At 64.5% G+C, this 11,530-nt stretch overlaps 1 protein-coding gene across 1 annotated transcript in view; it reads right to left on the bottom strand.

Annotated features, from left to right (window-relative positions):
- SDK1 (sidekick cell adhesion molecule 1) overlaps window positions 1-11,530 on the bottom strand; it is a 200,020-nt gene that overhangs the window by 43,182 nt on the left and 145,308 nt on the right. The window contains 4 exon segments of the mRNA XM_023532757.1: window positions 8-179; window positions 7,135-7,236; window positions 9,120-9,179; window positions 10,667-10,802. Coding sequence (XP_023388525.1) covers window positions 8-179; window positions 7,135-7,236; window positions 9,120-9,179; window positions 10,667-10,802 — 470 coding nt within the window.

Below are 11,530 nucleotides of genomic sequence, written 5' to 3'. Positions count from 1 at the left end.
CTCGGGCCGCTCGTCCCGGCATCGGTGGCCGGGAAGCAAGCACAGGGCGCGAGAGCACATTGCCTTGTAGCCCTGCACGTTCCCGTTCTGGCTCCCGGGGGGCGGCGGGTCCCAGGCGACCTCCAGCTGGCTGGCCGTCAGCGGGTTCACCTGGACGTTCTGCGGGGCCATGGCCGGGGCTGCGGAAAGAGCAGGACAGGAGGGTGGCTGAGGAGGCTGCCGGCGCACGGGGGGCTCGTGACAGACCCGAGACCCTGCCCTGGGCCACCCGGCCCACGCTGGGGACACCGCCGCCCTTCCCGAGTCCCGTTTTTAAACGCGAGACATAAAGTCCGGAGAATGACAAAGAGAACCTCCTGGACCGGCTCCGCCGGCAGAGTGTTTGGAGGCGGCGGCGGGACATGGGCCCGGAATGCACGTGTCCGCGATGCAGCCTCATCCTCCAGATCAGGGAACAGGCTGAACCGCGCCTGTCCGTCTGTGAGGCCCCTGCGGCTTCTAACCGGGGACGAGGACCCCGCTTCCTGCCCCCGCCCCTCCACCCGAAGGCGGAAGCTGCCTGACGAGGACACCCGGCCGTCGCCTGGGGGCCGGGAGTAACGGGAGGCAGTGCCTGCGCCCGAACAGTTCCGGGCGCTCTCGGAGGCGCTCTGCGCTCTGCCTGCTGGGACCCCGGCCCCGGCACGCCCCCCCGAGTCTGTGCCGAAGTCACGCGCTGTCGGGGTCACGCTGCGGGAGACAGTGCCAGCCAGCAGGCCCCTCGCCTGCCGCGGCCCCCGCCTGCGGGCCCAGGGGCGCTGCCTTCCGACTGAGTCTGCTCACAGGCCATAGATGCAGATGACGAAACGGTCACTACAGAGGGACACGGCCAAGCTGACCGGCTCGCTGGGAGGCCTCTCCAGGAGGGAATGACCTTTGCGAGTCACCCTCTCCCCGCTTTCTCCTCTCTCCACCCCCAGGCAGAATAAAACAGTAATTAACACCCACTCAGCCTGACACCAACTATTTATTCTGTTCTAACTGTGGGGTGCCGGTCCTCGCTGCCCACCCCAGCGTTAATGGAAATGCGAACGGCCCAGCCAGGTTGTTGTGACAGATGCTTGGCCTCATTATCAGAAATTCTTATTTACCGCTCCATTAAACAACAGAATCACACACAAAAACAACTCAATCAAAACTAACTGGAGGAATTTTAACAGCCACATTAATAATCCAAAACATAAATAAAGTTAATGTCTTTCGCATGTTTGCCATCGGCAACTCTATCGCCAAATTACTGTCGCACAATTAGGATGGGAAAGGCGGAGTGGAGCGTGGCCTCTCCCCAGCGGCAGGTTAGGACCCCCCGCCCCAGAGCTTCCTTCCCAAAGACACCCCAAACCCGGGCCGCGACCCCAAACCCGGGCCGCACCCCAAACCCGGGCCGCGACAGTGGCGACGGTGCCGCTGTGGGAGACGCATGCTCTGGATATGGGGACCCACGGTCCGGTGGTGCGTGAGCCCCAGGAGGTCCCCGGGACGAGAGCCCCCACGCCTCGGCACCGTGACCGCCGCCTGCTGGACAAAGCCCCCTGGCCCCACCCCTCAGGCCCAGAGGCTGCGCTGCGAGCTCTGTGGTCCCCAAGCTGAGGCTTTGCTGTCCCCACCAGCCGCCCTGTGGCACGGCACTTCCGTGCCATAAAACACGGCAAGTGGCAAGGACGCCCGACGGTGACGCCAGCGTGGCCCATGGAAACGCAGAGCAGCGCACATCGGTTTCGAGACCCTTCCAGCCCTGGCAGCTCTGGGTGCCCCCGCCGGCCGGGGCCAGGACTTCTAGACTTTTGGGGCTTCCGGGACCGCCCTGCCGAGCCCGGCCGGCCGAGTCCTCCCGCCATAAACCGTGTTCCGTCTGAAACCCACGGGCGTCTGCCACGTCTCTGGCTCTTGCCTTAGCACATTCCGGGCACGGAAAACACACGCGCCAGATCCGGATGCTTTTTAAAAATGCACGACGCTGTGTTGGAGGAGCACTCTACCCAGCGATCTCTGCGGTCTTCCCCGGAAGGCAGAACTCCCGCTGGCTGTTAATTAACGGGAGGGTTAACACGGGACAGCGGGCAGAGAAGTCAGGCGTGTGGGAGGCGGGGACGGATGGGGTGGTTGCCGAGGGGCTGCTCGGCAGGGTGTCCACGAGGTCACTTGGGACGACGGTCGTGGGGGGCCGCCCTGGGCATCCCACACTCGACCGCATTAGGTTCCTCCTGCCGCTTTTCGTAACCCAGCGATCTGTTATTTGGGTAGATTAAGCTTTTAACAGGTAATTTAAATTATTAATGTTTTACTATAATGAAATAAGTATTTCTTTGTGTGGTTTAAAAAATTACGCATTCATCGGTTTACTTTAATTACATCACCATTTCTCTGGTCAAACACTCATTCTGATTTCCTGTCGAAGTAAACAGGAAATAGAATTCTCCAGCGTAATTTACCCACTCAGCAAACTTTGCCATCACGTCTGTTCCTCTAAGCAGGACGCCTGGGGGCAGACGCCAGGTCTGGGTAGTCGCGCGGGCCTGAGGACTCCCCGCCCCACATACAGGGGTTTGGATGGGCCACAGTGCTTCGGCTCGGTGGGGACACGTCAAAACTGGAGACAGCAACAGCCAGCTCCACGCAGGGAAGCAGGAGGCAGCAGAATCTCAGTAGCCGGCTGAGCCCGGAGGCAAAGGCCTCGTTTTGGGCCGGTGCCCAGACCCCGGGGCAGAGGACCGCCCGTGTGCACCCCGGGCCCGTGCACCCCAGCAGCCGCGCAGCCTCCGGCCCACGCCAGGAGCACCGCGTCTGAGATGAGCTGGCAGCCGGCACTGTCGTTGCTAACAAAGCCAACAGACAATTCAAAGTGAGATCATACCCGACAGATCGGTGACACGAGGTCACGGGCCACCCTCTAACCTGAAGCCCGTCTCTCCAGAAAGCTCCGGAGTCCTGAAGGCAGGAGCAGGCGGGGGTGGCATCTGTGTGTCGCCTGCTGGGGTCGCAGTGACCCACCTGCGGGACATGAATGTCACTGCCGAGGACGGAACTGAGGGTGCCGTCCTCACGCCAGGTCACTGGGCACCTGTTCCGAGCCCTCCGCCTGGGCTCACGCTGCCTCACAGCCAGCGGGGTGACGCCGGTCGCCACCGCACGGCACGGGCGACAGTCCCAGAGGCACGGCCTGACTTGCCCACGTGACTCAGCGAGTGTGACTGCGACACGCTCCCCCCGGGCGGCCCGGCCCCGAGCAGAGGCCCCTCCCCGCAGAAGGCCGGGCGGGCGGGGGTTCAAGGCCACTCGTGGGCTCCCGGAGCAAGCTCCGCGGCCGCCCCTTCCCGTGGGCGCCAAGCCTGGGTCTGTCCTCTCTGCCCCTCACGGCTGAGCCGGAGGAGCGATGACTCTCAGGAAGCCTAACAGGAAAATTCTGGAAACCGTCACAAAATCCGTTTTCAAGAAAACCTCAATGCTCTGTGCTGCAGGCTGCGGAAACCGCAGGGGGGGCCGGTGGGAGAGACTCTCGCTGGCGGTTTTGAGGTCCGGGTGTGGCCCGTGGGACGTGGGACGCCGTCCACCTCTGCGAGGCTGTTCTGTCGTCTGCAGGGTTTCTGAGTGGAGCTACGCCGTTCATCTCGGTGAAGTGGCGAGGCGGGTTCAGCACAGGTGCCGGGGACCCCTGGCAGGGAGTCACGGGGTGGGGGGCACTGGTCCCACGTGGGCGCTGTCCCCCGTGGAGACTGCGTGCTGGCGGGCTCAAGTGTCTGTCTCCCCGTGGCTCCCTCACGAGCGAAGCAGCAGGCGTGAGGCAGGGCCGTCCGCCGCCCACGGCCCGGCTCCCGGGCCCCTCGCCCGAGCATCCCCACCCCCGCGTGGGGCTGGGCGCGTGTGACAGTGGCTCCGGACCGGCAGTGTGGCAAGCGTGGTGGCCTCTCCCGCTAGCACTGTCCACCTTGCCACATGCTCACGCTGAGGACGCCCGCTGCCGAGTGTGACGTGCCCTGTGGAGCTCAGGGACACCGAGTCCAGCCGGCGGCCACGCCAGCGAGCTTACGAGTGGCCTTCCCTGGCCCAGCCTTCGGGGGAGCCGGTGGCCCTCGCCGACCCCCTGGGACAGACCCTAAGCACGGCCCCGACTCCCGCAGACGCCATGAGGTCACAAGGGTGTGCTGTGTTGGGCGGCTACACGGGGCTAACTGGTTACATGGCAACAGCAACGTGGACGTCCACGGGCCCCGCGGGGCGGAGCCAGCTGTCCGATGCACCGCCCTCCCACGGTGGCCTGGACCCGGGACAGCCACGCATGCCCGCTGGCTCTCGTGGTGGTCAACATGTGCGTACGGCCAGCCGGACCCAGCTCGGTGTGGCGGACGAGGCTGAAGATGAGACCTGAGCCCAGCCCTGGCCTGTTCACGGGCGATGGACCAGCGGGAACGGAATCGGGGCAGCTCGAGGGTGGTGGTGGCTCCGATGACAGGAGCCTCCGGAGCAGGGACAGGGCCAAGCTCACGAGGGCTCTGGTTCTGACGGCGTCTGTGCGTGTGGAGGAAACGGAGGGACGAGGGGACCAGCAGCGGCGAGTGTGCCGGCGGCCGGTGCATCGTGTACACGTTGCAGGTTTAAGTTCTCTGGAGACGCCGCGGAGATGCTGTTGTGGAGGTGACGTGGGGTTTGCATGAAGGATGTGGCCTCTGAGCGCTGCACGCGGAGCAGGGGCGCAGGCGGGTGGCAGGTGCGGAAGGTGGGCCGTGTGCCTCGCGGTGGACCCGGTGGCGAAGGCACGCACACCTCTGCACGGTGTCGCTTCCGCCCACGCTCCACAGGCCCCGAAGTAGACGGCGAACTCAGCACGGGCAGGAAGAGCTTGGCAGGCAGGCGGTGCCGGGCGATACGGGGTCAGAGCGCTCCCCAGCCCACTGCCAGCACCCGGTGGGCGGTGTGACCGCCACGCCACCCGCTGCCGTGCGGGTGACCACGTCTGCTCGCCCTGCACAGCTCAGCTGCAACCTGCGGACGGCTGCACGCCCTGCGGGGCGGACGCTGGGGACCCAGCCCCTTCGGGGTGGTGGCTGGGCCATCGCCCTGCCTGGCGTGTGCTCCTCTGGGCTCTGTCCCCCTCAGGGCCTGGCAGGCGCTGTGACGATGGCTTGGTCCACGGCCGGCACAGTACTCCAGAGGGTCCCCGGAGAGTCTGCCCAGGACTCGGACTCCGGGCTCTGTGATGTGTGGGATCCCTTCCGAGCAAAGCATAAGGCACCAGAAGATTCTCCAGCGCCTTCCGCGCTGTTGGAAATAGGTGACTAATAACATCGTTTATCCACCGGCATTTCCCAGCTCTGTGTCTGATGGAGAAGGTGATCGCGGAGGCCAGGGGGTGGCTCGTGAGCACGCAGGGCAGGAGAGGGATGTGGGGTTGGGGGCCGGACGACGTCCGCATGGCCGGAACGAGGCAGGGCGCGTAACGCTGGCAGCAGAGGGGGGGCAGGTTTCATGCTCCCTCTCAGCACAATGGGGCTCCACGGAGGGAGTGACACGGAGCGGGGCCCGGGTGAGGCTCCGGAAGGGTCGCCCTGGCAGGAGCGAGGGGCGTGGGGGGCGGCAAGTCCAGAGGTTCCCGTGGGTCCTGCTGGAGTGCTGTGGCCTCACTCACACCTGGGCTGGTCCCGCCCCTCCCTCCACTCCAGCCCTGATGAGGCCACACGGAGGCCACTCTCCCCTCTCACCCCATGGGGGACCGTGCCCGACTGCACTGCCGGCTCAGTATCGGGCACCCCAGTTCTCACAGCATCTGTTCTCGTCACTCCCTTTCCGCCCCTGCTCAGCCTCCCATCCCCCGCTGTGCTTGCAGAGAGCTTTAAAATCAACACCCTGCCCCACGGGGGGCTCACGGCGGGGGTCCTGGGATAAGGGATGCTGGCGGGGGCAGCAAAGGGCTCCAACGACACCCTGTAATTCTCACTGGTGCAGGCGGGGGGACCGGCAAACTCCGCCTTCGCCCCGAGCTGCCTGGGCTGGGCCGCCACTGACAGGGGGTGCCACCACAAGGGTCCCCAGGCTCAGCTCCTGGGCAGCAGCTCACAGAGCATGAGTCTTAACGGAGCAAAGCCACAGGCACCCTGGGGAGAACCGGGGGCCTCAGCCCCAGACTCGGTGCTGCTCTGAGCGGCAGCCGCCCCCTGGGAAGAGGAGACCGCTACTCCCACGTGGCGCACAGTAGGCTGCCAACCGACCCCCATTCGATCGTTGGCGACAGCCTGCATGCCATTCACGCCTCCGCCTACACAGCACTGCTGACCGCACGGCAGGGGACACTGCCCAGGTGCTCGTGCGCCATGCCCCCGTGCTCCGTCCAGAGCTCCCCGAGACCCCACCAGTGACCTGTGCAGTGGACGGCCGCGTCGGCTCCTCCGCAGACAGCCGCCACTCACTCCCCACGGCACGCATCAGCGTCCCTCAAACTCGCTCTGCTCTGCACACTTCCGATGCCACCAAAGGCTCTGGCACTGGCTGTCTGTCGCCAGGGGGCGCAGCGCCAGTGAGAAGCTCGCGATTTGTTTCTTGTTCCAACCAGCAGTGATGAAAAACTCGGGGTACTCACGAGAAAGGCAGAACCTGCATTCTGCAACGAGTTCTGTGTCCTTAAAAAGCAAATCTATAGTTTCAAGAGACTTTTCTGTCTTCTGAGCAACACGTATGCCCGAAGCCACCCAGATGCCTCCCGCAGCGATGGGGCACAAACTGAGACCGCAGTGCTTTCTCAACTCGAGAAGGGGCTGTCCCCAGGAGCCAGGCTGGTGCTGGTGCCACGTCCACTGCCGAGGCCCGGGCAGGGGCACAGGTGACAAGGTACAGACCCCCCTCTGGATACGGAGGCTCCCACACACCCAGACCCCACGCGGCATGAGCACCGCTCGCCTACAGCAGGTCTGATAAACGTGATGGCGGCGGGGGTGAAGCGAACCCCGGGTCTCGGAAGCAACCCCGACTGCGGGACCCGGCTGTCACCGAGCCTGGCATCTGGATGCTGCCCCCCCAACCCCCCCACGCAATCCTGGACGACCCAGAGAGCACTGGGCTGGGCCACGGGCTGCGGCCTTGGCCGGGGGTCGGGACGCGGCTCACCGGCCTCGCCGACGAAGACCTCGACGGGCGTGCTGGCCGGGCTCTCGCCGATGATGTTGTAGGCCGTGAGGACCACCTCGTAGCGCCGGTATTTCTTCAGGTCTGCAAGGGGGACGGGGACAGGGTCAGCCTGTGGGGGCCCCTGCCTTACGGACACGGAGACGCGATCCCACAGCGGGGTCTGTGAGGGCCGCCCCTCTGTGACCAGCACACTCCTGCTCCCCTGTGCCCGCTAAGTGGCTGAGCGGCCACGCTGGGGAGCAGACACCCCGGCCTGTGCTCTGGGGAAGGTGGCAGCAGCCCTCGCCCACAGAACCTGGGCTACAGAGGGTGCTCGGGGCTTGCCTTTGCTCTTAAAAGTAAGAGCATCAACACCACATTTAAATATTTCTAGAGGCAAATCAGAGTCCTTTGTGTTTTTAACGAAGGTGTCCTGGGAAGCAGCTTCTGAGGCCACGTGTAGAATCACACAGGGCAGGTGGCCAAGTGCGAGCAACAGGGCAAAAGCAGCTGACCTTTAGAGTGAACACTCTGGAAAGTTCTCCCACTGGTTAACATTGCTTCATCGGTGGCCTGGCTTTCCTGAGGCCTTGCGTGCGGGTCTGATCACCTAGTGGGTGACACACCAGCCCCCCATCTTGCCTCCCCACGAGCTACGAGGTCAGCAGAGGTTCTGTGGATCAGACACCGATGTCCCCCCAGAAACAGGGGCCGGTTTTGCCTGCGTGCTGAGTGGGGTGCAGCTTTGTACACAGAACCCACCAGAAGAGGCTCCCGGGACCCACAACGACCTGGCTTGTTACTCTCAACCCTGGGGCTCATGTGGCTGCCGAGTCCACAGGACGAGGAGGGGACAAACCAAGGTGGCCGTGGACAAGCTGCGTGGGTGGGCCCGCCTGTCTCGTCCCTCATGACCTACAACTGAAAAGTCTGGAGTGAGAGCCACAAGGGAACCCTCGTCGCTGAGGCCTGGTCTGCATGTAACTCAGCTGCTCCTCGGCGAGGTGATGTGTGTCGTGGGAGACGGGGAAATGGCTGTGAGTGACGGGCTCGGGGTGAGTGAGCGCATGGCTGACGGGGAAGGCCATGTTTACGGCAGCAGCACGGAGTACACAGGATTCGCATGAATCCCGCCTGGCCGCCCGGGGTGGTGGCAGTGACAAGCCCATGAGAGTGCCCGCACACAGTAGGGCCTCGTCCTCCCGTCCGTTTATCCACTTCCCCTCCGGCGAGGTTGTGGGCCCCCCGCACTGGAAACCTGTCCCTGGCCACGAGCCCCCGATGAAGGGGGGACGAAGGATGATGACACGGGGCGGACGCACTGAGGGAGCAGCACCCCGCCTGAGCGGGGGGGGGGGGCGGGCGCACGGGGCGCGGTGAGCCCCGACTGACAGGCGTCCGCCAGAGAGCAAACGCTGCGGGCTCTGCCTCCCACCGCAGGGCCGGAGGAGTCGGACCCAGAGACGGGGAGCGGCAGCGGGGGCTGGGGAGGGCGGTCAGTGCCTAACGGGGACAGGTCTCAGTCCGGGAAGACGAAAGCTCTGGAGGTGGTGGCGGTGACGGCCGCACGACGATGCGAACGTGCTTGCTGCCCTGGACTGGACACTCGAACACGGCTAAAATGGTGAATTCTATGCTGTGTATATTTTACTATGATTACAAAAGGAGTTAGAAGAGAGACGCCGCCGAAGCTGACTTCCTGTTCCAAAGCTGACTTCCTGTCCCAAAGCTGACTTCCTGTCCCAAAGCTGACTTCCTGTCCCGACGGGCCGGTCAGCAATGCCCCCTCCCCACCGTTTCTAGCCGGCTCCTGTCCTGTGTCCCTGGTGGCGCAGGTGTGCTGACACGCAGAGGGGCGGTGTCTGAGGGGAGCTCCAGACGCTGGAGCCATGACCCAAGCTGGCTTTCAGGGTCCCCTGAGAGGCCAGCTGGCCTGGCCCGACCACTGCTGTCCAGGGCACTGTCACGCCGACGGGGGCACTTACGTGTTAACTCGTACGTCGTCAGCGCGGAGCTGCTATTCACGGTCCTGAAGCTGCTTTGGGCTGCGGGGTGAGCAGAATGGACAGGCGGTTAGCACGCAGGGAGCAGGCGCCCCCAGCGCTGTGCTGCGGGAAACGGTGCGCTGGCCGCCACTGGCCACCACCAGCCCCCCAAGGCCACAAAGGCCCTGCTGCCAGCCCCACCCTTCCCGTCAGATCCTGGGGCAACCGTGCTCTGTGCGCATCAGCCAGGCTCCCTGCCAGGACCGGGGCCCACGTGCTCGCCCTCTCATTCAAAGGACCAAATCAGAATCTGGCACGACAGGGCGCAAAGCCACACTGGAGGAGACGCGGAGACGAGCTTGTCCCTGGGCGGCGGTGGCACCAGACCCCGTGGCCAGCTCATCTGTGCTCTGGGCAGAGGCCTGCTCGGAGGGGCCGAACTGCAGTGAGGGGCGCGGTGGCCGGGCGTCCCCACCCTGCTGCTCCCCAGTACCTCGACGTCAGTGTCCTGACTTCGCCACAAGGCCCCTGGGGTGCTGACTGCTGTTTGCTACGTGCAAGGGGGTTTGCTGAAGATGTGGGGACAAACAAGCCCCTCCCCGCCACAGCACCTGTCCCGGCAGGGGGCAGGGCCAGGGTCAGCTGCAGCCCCGCGGGGGGCCGTGCTGGGGCACAGGTGCCCTCGCGCATGGCCGGGCACATCGAGTCCCGCCGTCGCATGCCCCAGCGAGCTCGAGGCACAGCCTGGAGGCGCGAGGAAGCTGGCAGTCTAGACTTTCTGAAGCCACTCTGTCACTCTGTCCCCGTCACACGATGTCCAGGGGCAAAGAGTGTTTCTTCTGACACCGTTTAGGGGACATCGGGAAGGGAGGCCCCCTAATTCTGCCTCAGAGAGGAGAAGGGAGAGTCGCAGCCTTCCCACAGGGCCGAAGCCGCCTCCGTGGAACGACCGTGACCGTCATAGCCCAGGCCAGGGGCCACCTGCTGTGACACCGGAGCCTGCGACCGCCTCCCACGGGCTCCCGGCCTCCTCCTGCTCCCAGACACGCTCCCCCGAGGGTGGTGACATGGCCGTCCCCGAAGGGCCTGGCTGCTTCTCCCTCGAGGAAGTCGTGGCACACAGGCCACACGCCTTCCAGCTGCACCCCGGCCTCATGCGGTCATGTGCTCCTGCCCGCGTGAATCCCCCCCGTGTGAATCCTCCGCCCTTGTGAATCCCCACTCCGCGTGAATCCTCCCCCCGTGTGAATCCTCCCCTGCCAACCTCCCGACCATTCAGCTTTGCTGGGCCCTCGTCAGTCCCCCTTGCCCTCCACATCCTCTGTGACACTCTCTCACGCTGATGACCTCTGTCAAAGGGCTCCTCTCCCGTGAAGACTCCCCTGGTTCCCCAGCTGGGGGACCCCAAAGCCCAGGAGTTTTCTGTTAGCTGCCACCTCACTGTATGCCCCGGCTGTCACAGAGCCTGGTCCACCCTCACCTCCAGCCTCCCTGGCGTGAGCAGGTGCTCGGCGGCTACCTGGGGACCTTCGGGGGGCGGGGCTCACCTGGGAGCTCGGTTCGCAACGCCGAGGGGGTGCTGAGCATCTTGGACTCGGTGGCTGAGGCCGCCTCGTAATCCAGCTCCCGATAGTAGATCCTGTAGCCCTGGAGAAGGCCGTTGAGGCTCTCGTCCCGCGGAGGCTGCAAAGACACGGCCGGTCAGCCCTCGGCAGTGACACATGCCAAAGTTTAACTGGCCAGCTGCAGGGAGGGAGTTGGTCATTCACAAAGACGGTTCTCAGTTTTCAAGGAAATAGGCAGGTGTGGCATTCACGGGCGGGGACACGGGACTCCCGGGGACAGAACTGGCTGTGCAGCATCCTCTCAGAGCCCAGGTGTCCTGGGGCCTGGCTGGGGACGTGGGTGTCTCATTCCATGTCCAGCAGACATGTCACTGAAGGCGCCCAGGGCAGGGGACGGAGGTCACAGACTGGCGAGGAAGCTGCTCGCTTCCCGTGAACCTGGGGTCTGCATGGGATTCTGAACGGGGTTTAACCACGCTTCCTGTTCGCCGAGTTTGGAACAAGCCCGTCTGCCATTTGTGAAAGAGGCCTCTACGACCCTGGATGTCCCGGGAGCACATGGTGGCTCCATGTGACACATGGAGAGCTCCGGAAGCGATGGCTGAGCCCAGGCTCTAGTTGACTGCTTGACCTGCATCCGCAATAGGCAGATGTTGAGCTCAGAAAGGGACAGGCCTGGCTGGCTGGTCTCTAGAGTCACGGGACTCTGAGCAGAAGGCCCCCTTCACACAGGTGGTCCTTACCCTGGCCACGCCTGAGGGTTCCGTTCCACACATCTGTGTCCCTCACTCTGCCTCCCCCACGGCGCCCGTGACAGGCCGGGGGCTCGGTAGGTGCTCAATCAGT

Source organism: Pteropus vampyrus, unplaced genomic scaffold, assembly GCF_000151845.1.
Source record: "Pteropus vampyrus isolate Shadow unplaced genomic scaffold, Pvam_2.0 Scaffold90, whole genome shotgun sequence".
Classification (NCBI taxonomy): Eukaryota; Metazoa; Chordata; class Mammalia; order Chiroptera; family Pteropodidae; genus Pteropus; species Pteropus vampyrus.
The sequence above is the reverse complement of the archived record's forward strand: the minus strand, read 5'-3'. Positions and strand labels throughout refer to the sequence as shown.